The 13765-nt window shown below is 47.0% G+C and overlaps 1 protein-coding gene across 2 annotated transcripts in view; it reads left to right on the plus strand.

Moving 5' to 3' along the window:
- Nucleotides 1–13558, plus strand: part of TMEM132B (transmembrane protein 132B) — a 403314-nt gene extending 389756 nt beyond the window's left edge. For both annotated transcript variants that reach the window (XM_060310360.1, XM_060310359.1), the window contains exons 7-9: nucleotides 3836–4106; nucleotides 5876–6067; nucleotides 7723–13558. In XM_060310360.1, the coding sequence (XP_060166343.1) occupies nucleotides 3836–4106; nucleotides 5876–6067; nucleotides 7723–8871 (1612 nt within the window). In that variant the 3' untranslated portion in view covers nucleotides 8872–13558. The remainder of the gene's footprint in view (nucleotides 1–3835; nucleotides 4107–5875; nucleotides 6068–7722) is intronic.
- The last annotated feature ends 207 nt before the right edge of the window (nucleotides 13559–13765 follow it).

Genomic DNA, 13765 nt, shown 5'->3' on the forward strand with positions numbered 1-13765 from the left:
GTCCCCTGCATCGGCAGGCGGACTCTCAACCACTGCGCCACCAGGGAAGCCCTAAGGGAAGAGCTCTTTTTCTATTCCCTACTTCCCTGTTCCTCTTTCCTACCTTACCTCAGTTTCCTGCTTATAAATGCCAACCATCCTCTATGAAGCACAGTACAATGGTTAAGTTGTGGGCTCTGCAATAAGGCCACTGAGTTTCACCCTGGCTTTCTCACGTATAGCTGTGTGACCTTGGGCAAGTCACTTAACCCCTCTCTTCCTGTTTCTTCATCTATAAATTGGAGATGACAATAGAGTTACTGAATAGAGTTATCCCAAGAATTCAGTGAAAGGATACATCGTGCAGTAGACAGAATTCTAAAGATAACATCCCTTCAAGAGTCCCATCTCCTGGTTATTCAATCAAGCACAAATCTGGGACTGCCGTGAAAGGATTTTACAGATGTAATTAAAATTCTAAATCCGTTAATCTTAAAAGATGGAGATTATCCAGGTGGGCCTGACCCATCAGTTGAGCCCTTTGAAAGCAGAAAGTTTTCTCTAGCTGGTAAATAGTACCATACAGTATGAAACCTTTAAGAATGGACATGTTTCTATTCAGCGTAATTCCCTTGAGATCCACCCCAGTCGTTGCATGTTTCCATAATTCATTTATTTATTTTGCTGAGTGTATCCCCTGGTAGGGAGTATCACAGTTTGCTTAATCATGCGTCCATGGAAGGACACGTGTTTTTTCTAGTGTGGGGCTATTTTGGATAGAGATGCTATGACAAAAGCTTGACATACAAGCTTTTGTATGAATGTAGATTTTCATTTTTCTGGGGAAGATGCCCGAGAGGGGAATTGTTGGGTTGTATGTTAAGGGCATATTTAGTTTTTTTTGTTTGTTTGTTTTTTGGGTTTTTTTGCGGTACGCGGGCCTCTCACCGCTGTGGCCTCTCCCGTTGCGGAGCACAGGCTCCGGACGCACAGGCTCAGCAGCCATGGCTCACGGGCCCAGCCGCTCCGCGGCATGTGGGATCTTCCTGGACCAGGGCACGAACCCGCGTCCCCTGCATCGGCAGGCGGACTCTCAACCACTGCGCCACCAGGGAAGCCCAAGGGCATAGTTAGTTTTAAAGGAAGCTGCCAGACTATTTTCCAGAGAGGCTGCTCCAGTTTTCATTCCCACCAGCAGTGTGTTAAGTCATCCAGTGACACACACATCCACATCCTTACCAGTGCTTCAAAAGGTTAGCTGCAGTGTGGTACCATTTATGATGATACAGGAAAGAGAAAGATTAGTGGTTGCCATGAGTTAAAGGTGGTGTAGAAGTGTAAGGCAGTACACAGGACACCCCTGTGGTGACGGGCCCGTTCTGTATCTCGGTTATGGTGATGGTTACATGAATCTTCATGTGATAAAAATCACATAGAACTACATACACACACACACAAATGGGTATTCATGAACCTGTCGAAATCTGAATAAGCTCTGTGGTTTGTACCAACGTCAATTTGCTGGTCTGGGTATTGTACCACAGGTATGCAAGATGTTAAATCTGGGGGGCTGGGTAAACAGTATACAGGACCTCCCTGTATGATCTTTTAAACTTTCAATGAATTTGAAATGACCTCGAAATTTAAAGTTTTTTTTTTTAACACAACAGAATGCAATTGTTTTATGAATATGGTATTTCTAAAACTTCATTTATTCACTCACCACTTTTATGAGACTGCAACTTTTGAGTACCACCTAGAATACACTTACTACTGTTCTTTTTTCAGTTTTATCTATTTATTTAGGAGAAACTCCACATCACTATCAAAAAATAGCCAACTAGTAAAAATTAATGCAAAGAAAATAAAATATTTTTATTAAATTCTGAGTAGATACAGTTGTTTGTCTGAATTTGTCTTTATGAGCTGGGAGAGACTAGCAGGTATCAGAGAGCCCTTAAAGATCGCCTGGCACCAAACAGAGACGTTCCCTGTGATATAATCAGGATGATTGAAAAATAAAATGGAAATAACCTTTCTGTATGTCAGTCAGTGTTTTTACTGCCACCTAAAATCATCTCACTTAACAGCAAGGACACTTACCCCTCACTTTGGGAAACTCAAATTGCTAGGTGCTGGTGAAATTTTTTTCCTGTAACTAATAATCTAAACTCAAATTAATTTTTCCATTTTAAAGAGTGTTGAGAAAAAAAAAATCTCATTTCTTTTACCAGTCAAGTCTGAATTAAACTCAGTCTAAGCGATCTCCCCCCAGTATGATAATTTACTTTATGTACATCACCAATAGAAGATGGTAGAACCTGTGAAAGCCAGTTTTACTTTTCTAACCTTGAGGGTTAACCTTTCAGGGAGGTGGAGCGACATGTTGTTAAGAAAGTGGGTTTCAGAAGTGATGTGGTGCTCGTCCCAAACTGCTAATAACGAGCTCTCTGGGCCTTGTGTTAACTGCTCTGATCCTTGGTTTCTTCGTGTAGAAACAGGAGCATGCTTCAGGGCTGTTGTGAAGAGAAATGAAAGGGAGAGAAAGGGACTTCTCTGGTGGTCCAGTGGTTAGGGCTCCAGGCTTTCACTGCCGAGGGCCCGGGTTCGATCCCTGGTTGGGGAACTGAGGTCCCACAAGCTGTGCGGTGCAGCAAAAAAAAATTTTTTTTAATCTTTAGAAAGAGGGAGAGGACACCAGTAGAGGGACAGCGGCCAGGCTTGGACTCCGTGTCGAGGTGACCGGTTGTGTGGCTGTGACCCAGTTGCCCCTTCTCTCTGTGCCTCGGTTTCCTCACCGGCGAGATCAGCTCCTAGAACACCCTGTTCCTCGGGGCCTGTGCAGGTGACGTGGGTCACTTGTGTGTGGCTGGCAGGTGGCACATGGCCCATTTACGTCAGTTCTTTACAGGAGCACACAGGGCAGGACCCGGCACACGCTAGGTCTAACCCAGCGCGTATAAGTCTCTGCCCCTTTCTCCCCTGACCCAAGACCCATCCACCGAGGGCCACAGACCAGTCAGCAGCCATCAAACCAGGTCCTTTCGTAAAGGACACGGGACAGGTGTATCTCGAGGAGAAGGTTCTAGAATGGCCGAGCCAGAGAGGGTTTCTCAGGGCGGGTGTGGGTAGGCGAGTAGGGGGACAGGAGGAAGGGGGAGAAGCCAGGACGCAGGTGCCAGACGTGGTTCAGTAGTTTCAACACCTCTGCGGGTCGGTGACCACTCAGATCAGGGCGGATGGGAGGTAGGAGGCTCTACCCTGATCACCTTTAGGGCCCGGAGCTCAGAGGAAGCCTCTTCTGTAGAGATGGAAGGGGCTGGGTGTGGGCACCGTCCCCAGGTGATGGTTCACGAGGGCCGCCCTCAGGTGTCGTCACACCTGGCCTGCATCTCCTCAAGCACACCTGCAGGGTGGTAAGGGGGGTCCTTGTCATCTGTGGGAGTGACTGATGGTCAAGGCCAGCCTCCACACGGCTCTTCTGATCCCAGACCTCCCGTTCCCTCCTCTAGCCCCAGTTCATCCCCGCACGGGGGATCGTGATGAAGTTGCAGACTTCCAGAACACAGGACAGAGATGCAGCCTCTGCCCGTGTGGGGCTGGTCCCCCCACCTGGTGCTGGGTGGGCGCGGCAGGGGCCGAGCTGGGCTTCTGTGCTCCGAGCACGTGGCAGTACACGTGGCGCTCGGTGACCACCAGACAGTGCCCGGGGAATGAACGAAGGAGCAGACGGCGGGTGACCCGATGGTGAGCAGCTCACACCAAGCAGGGCAGAGTCACGGGGAATGAGGACAGAGGGGGGCGCGAGACACCTCCCCGCAGCAATGACGTTTGCTCTGCCGTGTGTGTGTCCCAGGCCCGCCAGAGACAGCGAGGACGAAGAAGACGAGGAGAGGAAGGGGAGAGGCTGCTCTCTGCAGCATCAGCGCGCCCTCGTGCGCGTCCTCACCCAGTTCGTGGCCGAGTCACCCGACTCGGGTCAGCTGAGCTACATGCTGGGCCCCGACTGGCAGTTTGACGTCACTGACCTCGTGATGGATTTCATGAAGGTGGAAGAGCCGAGAATTGCTCAGCTACAGGACGGCAGGACCCTGGTGGGCCGGGAGCCGGGCATCACCACCGTGCAGGTACAGGCACCCGCCCCTCGCCGCCTCCCACAGCCCCGGTCTGTATTGATAAGGGTCCAGGTAGATGCTGTCGTGCAGGGCGGTGTGCGCCTGTGTCAGAGAATCATGGGCAGTAACAGGGTTCGTCGGTTCTAACAATCTAGACTCAAATTATATCTCGTGTTGAGAAAAAAATCTCATTTCTTTGACCAAAGCTGAATTAAACACACAGTCTAAGTAATCTTTCCCCCAATATGATAGTTTACTTTTCATGTATCACTGATAGGAGACAGTAGAACCTGTGAAAGCTAGTTTTATTTTCCTGAACTTGAGGATTAAACATTTAGCTATGTTTCACCTTAACAGTGGACAAGAAATTAAAAAATAAAACGTATTGCACTAAAATTAATAAAAAGCGCTCTCCATTTTATTGTAGTAATAGGAAAACTATTTTCTAGCCAACGTTGACGGGATAATTCTGCAGAAAGAGTGCAGCATCGTTTTTGAATAACAAATTAAAATGTTAATTTGGTAAACGCTCAGAGCTAATTAAGTCAGATTTTAGGTTTTGCCAAAGTTAATTTTTGACAAAGCTGTACTCAACACTATATTTTCATTACTCTTCTATGTCTATGTAACAAGTCACCACCAGTCTCCCAACTTAAAGCACCACTAATTTATCAACTCGGAGTTCTGAAGCTGGGGAGTCCAGGTGAGCCTGGAGTACCAAGCCAAGTGTACCACAAGGCTGTGGTCAGGGTGTGGGCCAGGCTGGGCTTCTGTGCGGGCTTGGGAGAAGGATTTGCTTCCCAGCTCAGGTTGCTGGCAGAATGCAGTTCCTCGCAGTGTGGGCTCGAGGACACTGTTTCCTTGTGGACTGTCAGCCAGGGCTCATTCTCTGCTCCTAGAGGCCACCTGCCTTCCTTCTCATGGGGCCTCTCCATCACCAGATTCTCACTCTTTGAATCTCTCTGACTCTCCCTTCTTCCACCAGCCAGGGAAAGCACTCTGCCCGTGTGATTACAGGGGACCCACCCGGCTAACCCAGAAGAACCTCTCTATTCTAAGGCCAGCTGTGCTATATCCTGTAACATAGTCGGGAGGGTGATGTCTCATCATAGTCACAGGTTTGAGAGATTAAGCGGGACCTCTTGGGCAGGACAGGTCTAGAAATTCTGCCTGCTAGATATTCCTCTCCATTTGTTAGTCACCCCCGCTTGCAAGCTAGATGGTGCATTCGGAGTGGTTTCTTAGAAGGAGAATAAGATTCTCTTTCCCACTTTGCTTTCCTGGTTTATCCGATGATGACGCAGCAGCCCACGCAATGGTGATTAATGGCCCGTAGTGGACATCTGACTGCCCACGGAAAAGAATAAGTGCAGGGAGAGATGGCCGAGCACCGATCCGTTAAAGTTTTACCACAATTCTGCCGTTTTCACACCTAAATATTAGTTGTCGGAAAGATGTTACTCTTTGGTGCTTGGTACCCAGGTGGGCAATGTTTAGTTATTGCCTTTAAATTAAATCATGGTTTGTTTGGGGTTTTTTTTTTGAAAATACAGTGCTGTTATCATGATGTGAATCAAAGTAAAGAAAAGGGACCAGAATGATATTTGTAAAACTCCTTCACTTGGAGAGCATAACTGAACAGGGACGTAACACTCACACACACAATTTCCATACGTGCACTCATGTCGGGAAACCTGGGAGAACACGGTGGTGGAAACACCAGTTAAGGAGTTTTGAATGGTGTGAGGGGCAGAGACTGAGGTGTCTCGCTGACCCTGCAGGTCCTGTCACCTCTCTCTGACTCCATCCTGGCTGAGAAGACGGTGACCGTCCTGGATGACCGTGTCACCATCGTGGACCTGGGCGTGCAGTTGGTGGCCGGCTTGTCTCTTTCCCTGCGGCCTCACAGGTTGGACAAAAGAGCCATCATCTCGACAGCAGTTGCCCAGGATGTGCTTCGAGCCCCACAGCAAGTAAGATTCCAGAGCCCTTGCGTCCCTGGCCAGTGGAGACCACTTCTCTCTCAGTCACATCCCGCAAAGGAGATCCGTAGAGAGAGCACTCATAGCCGGGACTGGTGACTTTGAAGCTTCTTCCTGTTTATCCAGTCTGTCCTGTCTCTGAGGAAAGTACTCAGCGGCTTAGATACAGTTTCCTCGTATGTGTTTCTAATCCATCCACCACACGCCCATATGCGACTTGCTTTAGAGCAGCCTTATCTGTTTTAGGCACAGTCCACTGCTAGACCGTGACCAGAGGCTCACATGTTTTCCCTTTTGCCAAAGCAGGTGCCTTTTGCTACAGTAAGTCCCCTACATATGAACGAGTTCCGTTCCGAGAGTGCGTTCGTTAAGTCCAACAAAGTTAGCCTAGGTACCCAACTAATGCAATCGGCCGTATAGTACTGTACCATAATAGGCTTATAATACTTTTCACACAAATAATACATAAAAAACAAACACAAAAAATAAGTCTTTTTTTTTTTTTTTTTTTTTTTTTGCCGTACGCGGGACTCTCACCGTTGTGCCCTCTCCCATGCGGAGCACAGTCTCCGGACGCGCAGGCTCAGCGGCCATGGCTCACGGGCCCAGCCGCTCCGCGGCATGTGGGATCCTCCCGGACCGGGGCACGAACCCGCGTCCCCTGCATCGGCAGGTGGACTCCCAGCCACTGCGCCACCACGGAAGCCCAAAATAAGACATTTTTAATCTTACAGTGCAGGACCTTGAGAAGTACAGTAGTACAGCGCAACAGCGAGCACACAGGGGCTGGCATCGAGTGAAGAGGCAGGACGAGTTACTGACTGGAGGAGAGGACGAGGGAGATGGCAGAGCACTGCTGTACTCTATACAGTCCTGTGCAGCAAAGGACACAAAAGCACAACCACTTGCAGAGGATGCAGGCACGTCAAAACGTACGCCGGACATGTGAACTAGTTTACGTGATTGGACATGCGAACGCATGTTCGCATCTTTGAAAGTTCACAACTTGAAGTTTCGTATGTAGGGGACTTACTGCACTCAGAAATTCCATTTCAGCTACTTGAACAAGCATGGCTAATAGGCACCCAGTCACCACTGTTGACAATTATTGCCAACTCTCAAACTCTCCCCCATCTTTAAACTTTGACGTGTCATTGATAAAGATACCAGGGCACTGTGCCTTTCAAGCCAGCGGGTCTCATAATGCATCCTTCCTTAAGTGCTTCCAGCCAGTGCATGTTCCAGCAATCAGCATGGGCTTCCTAACAAAGAACGTTCAAAGGGATATTCTCTTGAGCAGGCGCCTGACTAGTTGCACCTGAATATGATTCAGATAAATTGTCTGATCTTTCAAAATGTTTTCAGAAAGGTCAAAGTCAAGTTCTGTTGTCTGGCATGCAGTAAATTAATATACACTTTCATGCACTTGTTAAAGCGTATTGTTTGTTTCTCACATCAACTATAGCTATAGCTTAGGGCCGAGTCCGCTTCCAGGCAGTGTCGAGAGCTATTCACGATGATAAAACATAGAAATCAGTTTTTCTCAGATCGTACGTTTAAATAATATTACACAGGAAATCGCATTTACATTTGCAGGTTTGAAGGAACCTGATTATAACAGAATGCTTTGCTTTCATTTTTCTTAGGAAGCAATAGTCAGTTCTTGGATTCTGTTCAGTGACGGTTCGGTGACACCTTTAGACATTTACGATTCCAAGGATTTTTCGGTTGCTGTCTCATCATTGGATGAAATGGTGGTGTCTGTCCAGGCAAACCTTCAGTCCAGATGGCCGGTTGTCGTTGCAGAGGGGGAAGGGCAAGGGCCCTTGATTAAACTGGAAATGATGATCAGTGAGCCCTGTCAGAAGACCAAGAGGAAGAGCGTTCTTGCCGTGGGTAAAGGGAACGTCAAGGTCAAATTTGAAGCAAATACTGGTGAGCACCAAGGAGGCACCAACGACGTGGAGGGCGGCAGTCGGGAATATAAAGACCACGTGAGGAACAGCATAGAGCGTGAAGGAGGCCAGGAGAGGGCAGTGCAGCAGTGGTTCCAACATGGCGCCCCTGGCGGCCACGGGGAAAGAACCAACCAAAGCACAGCCCCGCAGTCTCCCATGGAAGGAAAGGATAAGAAGCTGCTCAAGAGTGGTGGTCCAGACGCCTTTACAAGCTTCCCCACTCAAGGGAAGTTACCGGAACCCCATAATCCTAGTGACCTTACGGTGACCTCCAGGGGGTTGACCGACTTGGAGATCGGCATGTACGCCCTGCTTTGCGTCTTCTGCCTGGCCATTTTGGTCTTCTTAATTAACTGTGTGGCGTTTGCCTGGAAATACAGACACAAAAGATTCGCCGTGAGCGAGCAAGGCGACATCCCCCATTCCCACGACTGGGTCTGGCTGGGGAACGACGTGGAGCTTTTGGAGAACCCGGTGGACGTGACCCTCCCGTCGGAGGAGTGCACGACCATGATCGACAGGGGGCTGCAGTCCGAGGAGAGGAACTTCCTTCTGAATGGCGGTTCCCAGAAGACTTTCCCTAGTCAGCTGCTCAGACCTTCTGACTTTGTCTATGAGAAAGACATGAAAAACGAACCTCTGAGTTCGTCCGGCCCAAAGAGGAAGAGGGTCAAGTTTACGTCCTACACCACCATCCTCCCGGAGGACGGCGGTCCGTACACCAACTCCATCCCGTTTGACAGTGATGACAGCATCCAGTGGGTGTGCCCAGACATGGGGCTGGGGGCGTCCCAGGGCTTCAGAGAGTACATGGAGAGGCTGCAGGACCAGATGTAAACTCCTTTCTCATGTCTGTATTCACCTTTATGCCTTCTGCTTTTTGAATGGTGGAGCCCGAGTCTGACCAGCAATAGGGGATGAGTTAACAAAGCTTCGTCTGTGGCGGTCTGGCGGGATCCCTTTCGAAGCAGCCATCAGGGAGAGCAAAGGCAGCTGGGTTTGAAGCCAGGATGTGCCCCAGACAAGCTCCCAGGGGGTCCTGGAGAAATTCTAAGACCACGGTTTTCTCTGCTGCCTGGTACTAGCTCAGTTCAAATATAATAAACCAGACCCCACAGACATTGTTAATCATCTCGTGGCGAAACAGCCGTGTGGAATTAGAAAAGACTTGGGTTTGATTTTTCTACTCCTAGACCTTTTAAAGCACAGTGGACATTTCTTGCCCTTGGCCTGAGATTGGACACACGTGAAAGCTGCTGAATGTAGCCACCCATATTTGTTACGAGCACTGCTCATTATTTTTATATATCTTTGCACCTGCACCTGGTTCCTTTGACCTCTGCAATTCTTTTTGAAACATGAAGACAAGCAATTTCATTCTTTTCTCTGAAATCTGTTTGATTTACACATGAATTTTAGTCCCTGTGGTGTGCCACGTCCTGTTATTTCCTGGGTGTCTGTGCAGGCGTTCAGGGTCTTTCCAGTTTTCCTCACTGCACCCCTTAGGGGCAATGTCTAAGAAGCTTAGCCTCATGCCGTCTTTCTTTCTTTTTGTTGTTGAACTTTCTTGTATCAGACGGGGACATGGGATTTTACTTAAAATATTAATATACTGTAAGAGAGGGCCGTCTTCTTTACAGTTTTCTACATGAAGCTTAAAAACTTTGGAGAAAAGTTGTGAACAGTGAACCTTTCCTTTTATCTTCTGCTTGCGGGAGTCATGAGGACCTCTTTCCTGGGGTGCATTTCTGAGGACAAAAAAAAAAGTCCTCAAAATAGTTGTATTTATACTAATGTTTTGTGGTCAACACCATTTGTTATCCAAACTGAAATCGAAATCTAAAAATGATATGCAGAGAAAGGAAATTGCATAGCAAGTATCTTCAGATTAAACTTTTCTCTTACCAGAACAAAACTTTTTAAAAACAGTAAATGAAATGATGTTTCAACTTAGCAATATGTAGAAATCTACCCATACAATGATTTCCACCCACCACCAAAAAAAAAACAAACAAACAAACCCAAAACATATATCTATCCTCAGTCATGACTCTGGCAGAGATAAAACCTATACAGGGTGTCCATTAATGGAGAACAGCAATGGGTTTACCCCCCCAAATTCATAAAATAAATGACTTCCAGAAGCTTGAGAAGCAATTGTGATGAAAAACCATAGCTATTGGGAAATCGAAGTGGCAAGAGAGAAAAAAAAAAATCATGATTCCTGCATAATTTTTAAATAAACAATGTTTTTCAAAGAACAGCAAAGCAAGAATTTCAGATTAGGAAACCATGACAACGTTCTACGAAGATGCGCTAGCTGGAAAATCAGACACTGGATGAGTATATGCCTCATTCTGAGCTTTCTTGAGCCATTTGCATCTCTGAGAGGTAGAATTTTAAAGGCCCAAACAGTCAAGGACCTGCAGGAGGTGTTGAAACAGTTTCTTGACTCCTGATGGCTGTTGACTGGGCAATTCAAAAGGGTGTGCTTCCGTGGTTCTCTTCTAGGGTTCCGTGGACAGGAGTGTGACAACCAGCCTTCTCCAACCGCGACACGGCAGACACAGAATTCTCCTTGTGTCTCTTGCCCACAGGACTACAATACGTTTGTAAACTGCACCTAAGTTACCAGTGATAACGCTGCCTGACCTCAGAGGCTGGTGTTCAGTTGCTCTTGTGTTTAAAATGGGGGTTAGGAGCTGAAGCTGCTGAGGTTCCCCAGATCTTCCAGTTTGATTGGGGAATAAAGCCAGGAGACCCAGGCATCAGCTTCCAAAGGAGTTTGCAAAGAGATGGCTGACACCTTGTAGGAAGAGCGCCTCTGGTGGCCAGAGGAAGCTGCCTCTGCTTTTCAAATGGCTTGGCAAGGAGGTAGCTCAAAGAGAGGGATTCAGGCACTCGCTGAAACATAGCTGTCCCCGGGAGCCCTGCTACTCCTGGCAGATATTTTCCATTTTCTCTCCCTTTGGGTCTTGGACATTCCAGACAGGGTAGGGATGTCATTTCTGAAGCTGAGGACCCTCAACTAATACAGGGGGTGAGTCTCTCTCTCACACACAGCAGGCTGCCTCGCACTGGTAAAATGAGACTTCCCGTGGGTATAATTCGGGAGGGGACAAAGGAAGTTACTATTGTCACGGGGAGCCTTATTAAGGGGCATACAAGTTAGAGCATCTCCTGTGGTGCGAGTGCTTGACGTGACGCAGGAAGCAAACGGGAGAATCAGGAAGGGCCAGGGGTTTCTCTGCGGAGCCGGGAACTGACCGTGGTTCTGAAGACGCCTCCCTTGGGTAAGCGAACAACGTCACCCAGAGTGATGCAGGCTACATAAACCACCTTTGCTGGTTTCTGTTGAGACTCAGTCAGTTCAAAATAAAGATCAAATGGAAGGTTTCAGGGCAGCGATCCCTTTTACCATACCACACACACTCCCATATATGCACACGCACATACGTATTATACCCACGTGTGTGTGTGAATAGTGAAGAATCAGAAATTCAGTTTTTTTGTGGGAATCAACACTGTCAGTTGTTCTCAGCTTTGGTGTGGACACTATTCAGCTTAACAGAATGTCACTGAAGTTCTTTCCGCTCTAAATATTCCCTGCTGACTAGAAACTATGGGTTATATCGGCTTGTTTTCCAACTAGTCAATTTAAAACAAATAGGAACTATACCTCCAAAATATTTCAGCTCATATGGGGGGGGGCATGGGACCCCCCTGGTGGCACAGTGATTAAGAATCCATCTGCCAGTGCAAGGGACACGGGTTCAATCCCTGGTCCTGGAAGATCCCACATGCTACAGAGCAACTAAGCCCGTGCGCCGCAACTACTGAGCCTGCGTGCCACAACTACTGAAGCTCGTGCGCCTAGAGCCCGTGCTCCACAACAAGAGAAGCCACCGCAATAAGAAGCCCGCGCACCGCAACGAAGAGCAGCTCCCGTTCGCCGGAGACACTGGAGAAAGCCCGCGCGCAGCAATGAAGACCCAATGCAGCCCAAAAAATATAAATAAATAAATAAATAAATAAATAAATAAAATAGGGGGAAATGACGTAAATTGCTAAGGCTTGAAATATGATTCGCTGAGGGCCATGCATTTGCCTGGATTTCCCAGGTTCTTACGGCTGAGATATCCAAAGGACAGTTGTCAATAACCTGAAAGAAACGATGTCAATAGAGTCCCTTCCTCTCCCCTGAGAATGGGATGTTCAGACTCCCCTTGAGGCAGACACCAGCAGCCTCTAGAGGGGACACCAGGCCGCGAGCTCCATGAGTCACACGGAGGGCAATTCAGATGCCCCATGAGGGCCAGGTGACCTACACCCGTGGAGGATGTGAGACCACTGTCTCCAGGGGCCAAACAGGCTGCTTTCCAGGCCAGCGTACAGCTATCAAGGAGCAGCTGCCACACAGAAGTCCTGGAGTTAAACCTACAGTGTTGCATTTGAGAGAAAGAAAGAAGAAAAGACACTGGAAGTTTCCCCTGGAAACTTCCCCCAAAGGACACACTGGCTAGCAGATCTCAGGATACGCTGTGTGAACCAAAAGGGAATAACTGACTTCCTGGCTCTTTTCTTTTGCACACTGGTCAGCCTGAGTTCCCAGACTGCAATCATCCTTAAATCGTAGGCAGAGAGTTTTTATTTATAAAGATTGCAGGGAAAAAATGGATTAATTTCTGTCCCTTTGCTACATCTGTAGATGAAGTATTTTGTACTTGGATAACTTTAAGTTTTAGGAAGTCTGCCCTTGTGCATGTTGATCACCATTCTTGTCTCACTCTTTTAGAAGGGTGTCTTCCCAATGTTGGGACCACAGTAAAGTGTCTGAGAAGATCATTCATTCCAACTCCACTGACCACAGAGGGTGGTTTCATCTAAATCTTTCCTTTACCATTGACACCATTGTTTTTCTACTCTTGTCAACTCAAAAATGGCCTCAATTCTCCGTTCTAGTCTCTGTAAATGACACGGTAGATGGTTTATAAACCCAGCGACCATCTCCTCCCTCAAAATTATATTACGTGTAATGTATTGCGTGTCACCTGTTGTGTAAAGGAACAGTATGGGTGGTGGAAGAGTTACGCTAAAATATGGATATAGCAGATATTTTTGTATGTAATATAGGCAATATACTGAAACACTGAAAGGTGTGTTGGAATAAATACGTTTTAACATAAAAGCATGCAAAGCTATAGCTTTTAAATGTACAGACATCCCGCTCAGAAATACCTAAATTGATTATGGGAAAACATCAGAACCTGACGTCGTGAAATGCACTCAGTTAAACGTGCAGCCTTTAGAGGACATGACTTCTGTTGGGGTTGTTGATGGAATCTGCCAGAACATTTTGATCTTACTCTTCCTTACTTTTGGATTTTTTTCCCTTTTTCTTTTTCTTTTTTTTTTTCCTGGAAATATCTCAGAAATAAAGTGACATCCTTTTCCAGCATAAAGGTATATACTAACCACAGGGTAATTCATCCTTTTTAACATGAAAATAAACATTTAAACATTCTCCAGTGGTTTCATTATTTTATCCACATCTTTTGCTCGCAGCATCTCTATGATTTGACTCTCTTTATATGTTTTTCTTTTTAGCCGGAGATTTTAACACCTTTGACGCAGCAGTAAATGGAAACCAAAAGAAAATGTTTCTTGAAAGTTGCAGATAACTTTGACCTTTGAAAAAGGTAAACTTTTCATGTGTTGTCCTAGCAGACTG

The sequence above is a fragment of the Globicephala melas genome, chromosome 13 (assembly GCF_963455315.2).
Source record: "Globicephala melas chromosome 13, mGloMel1.2, whole genome shotgun sequence".
NCBI classification, from domain to species: domain Eukaryota; kingdom Metazoa; phylum Chordata; class Mammalia; order Artiodactyla; family Delphinidae; genus Globicephala; species Globicephala melas.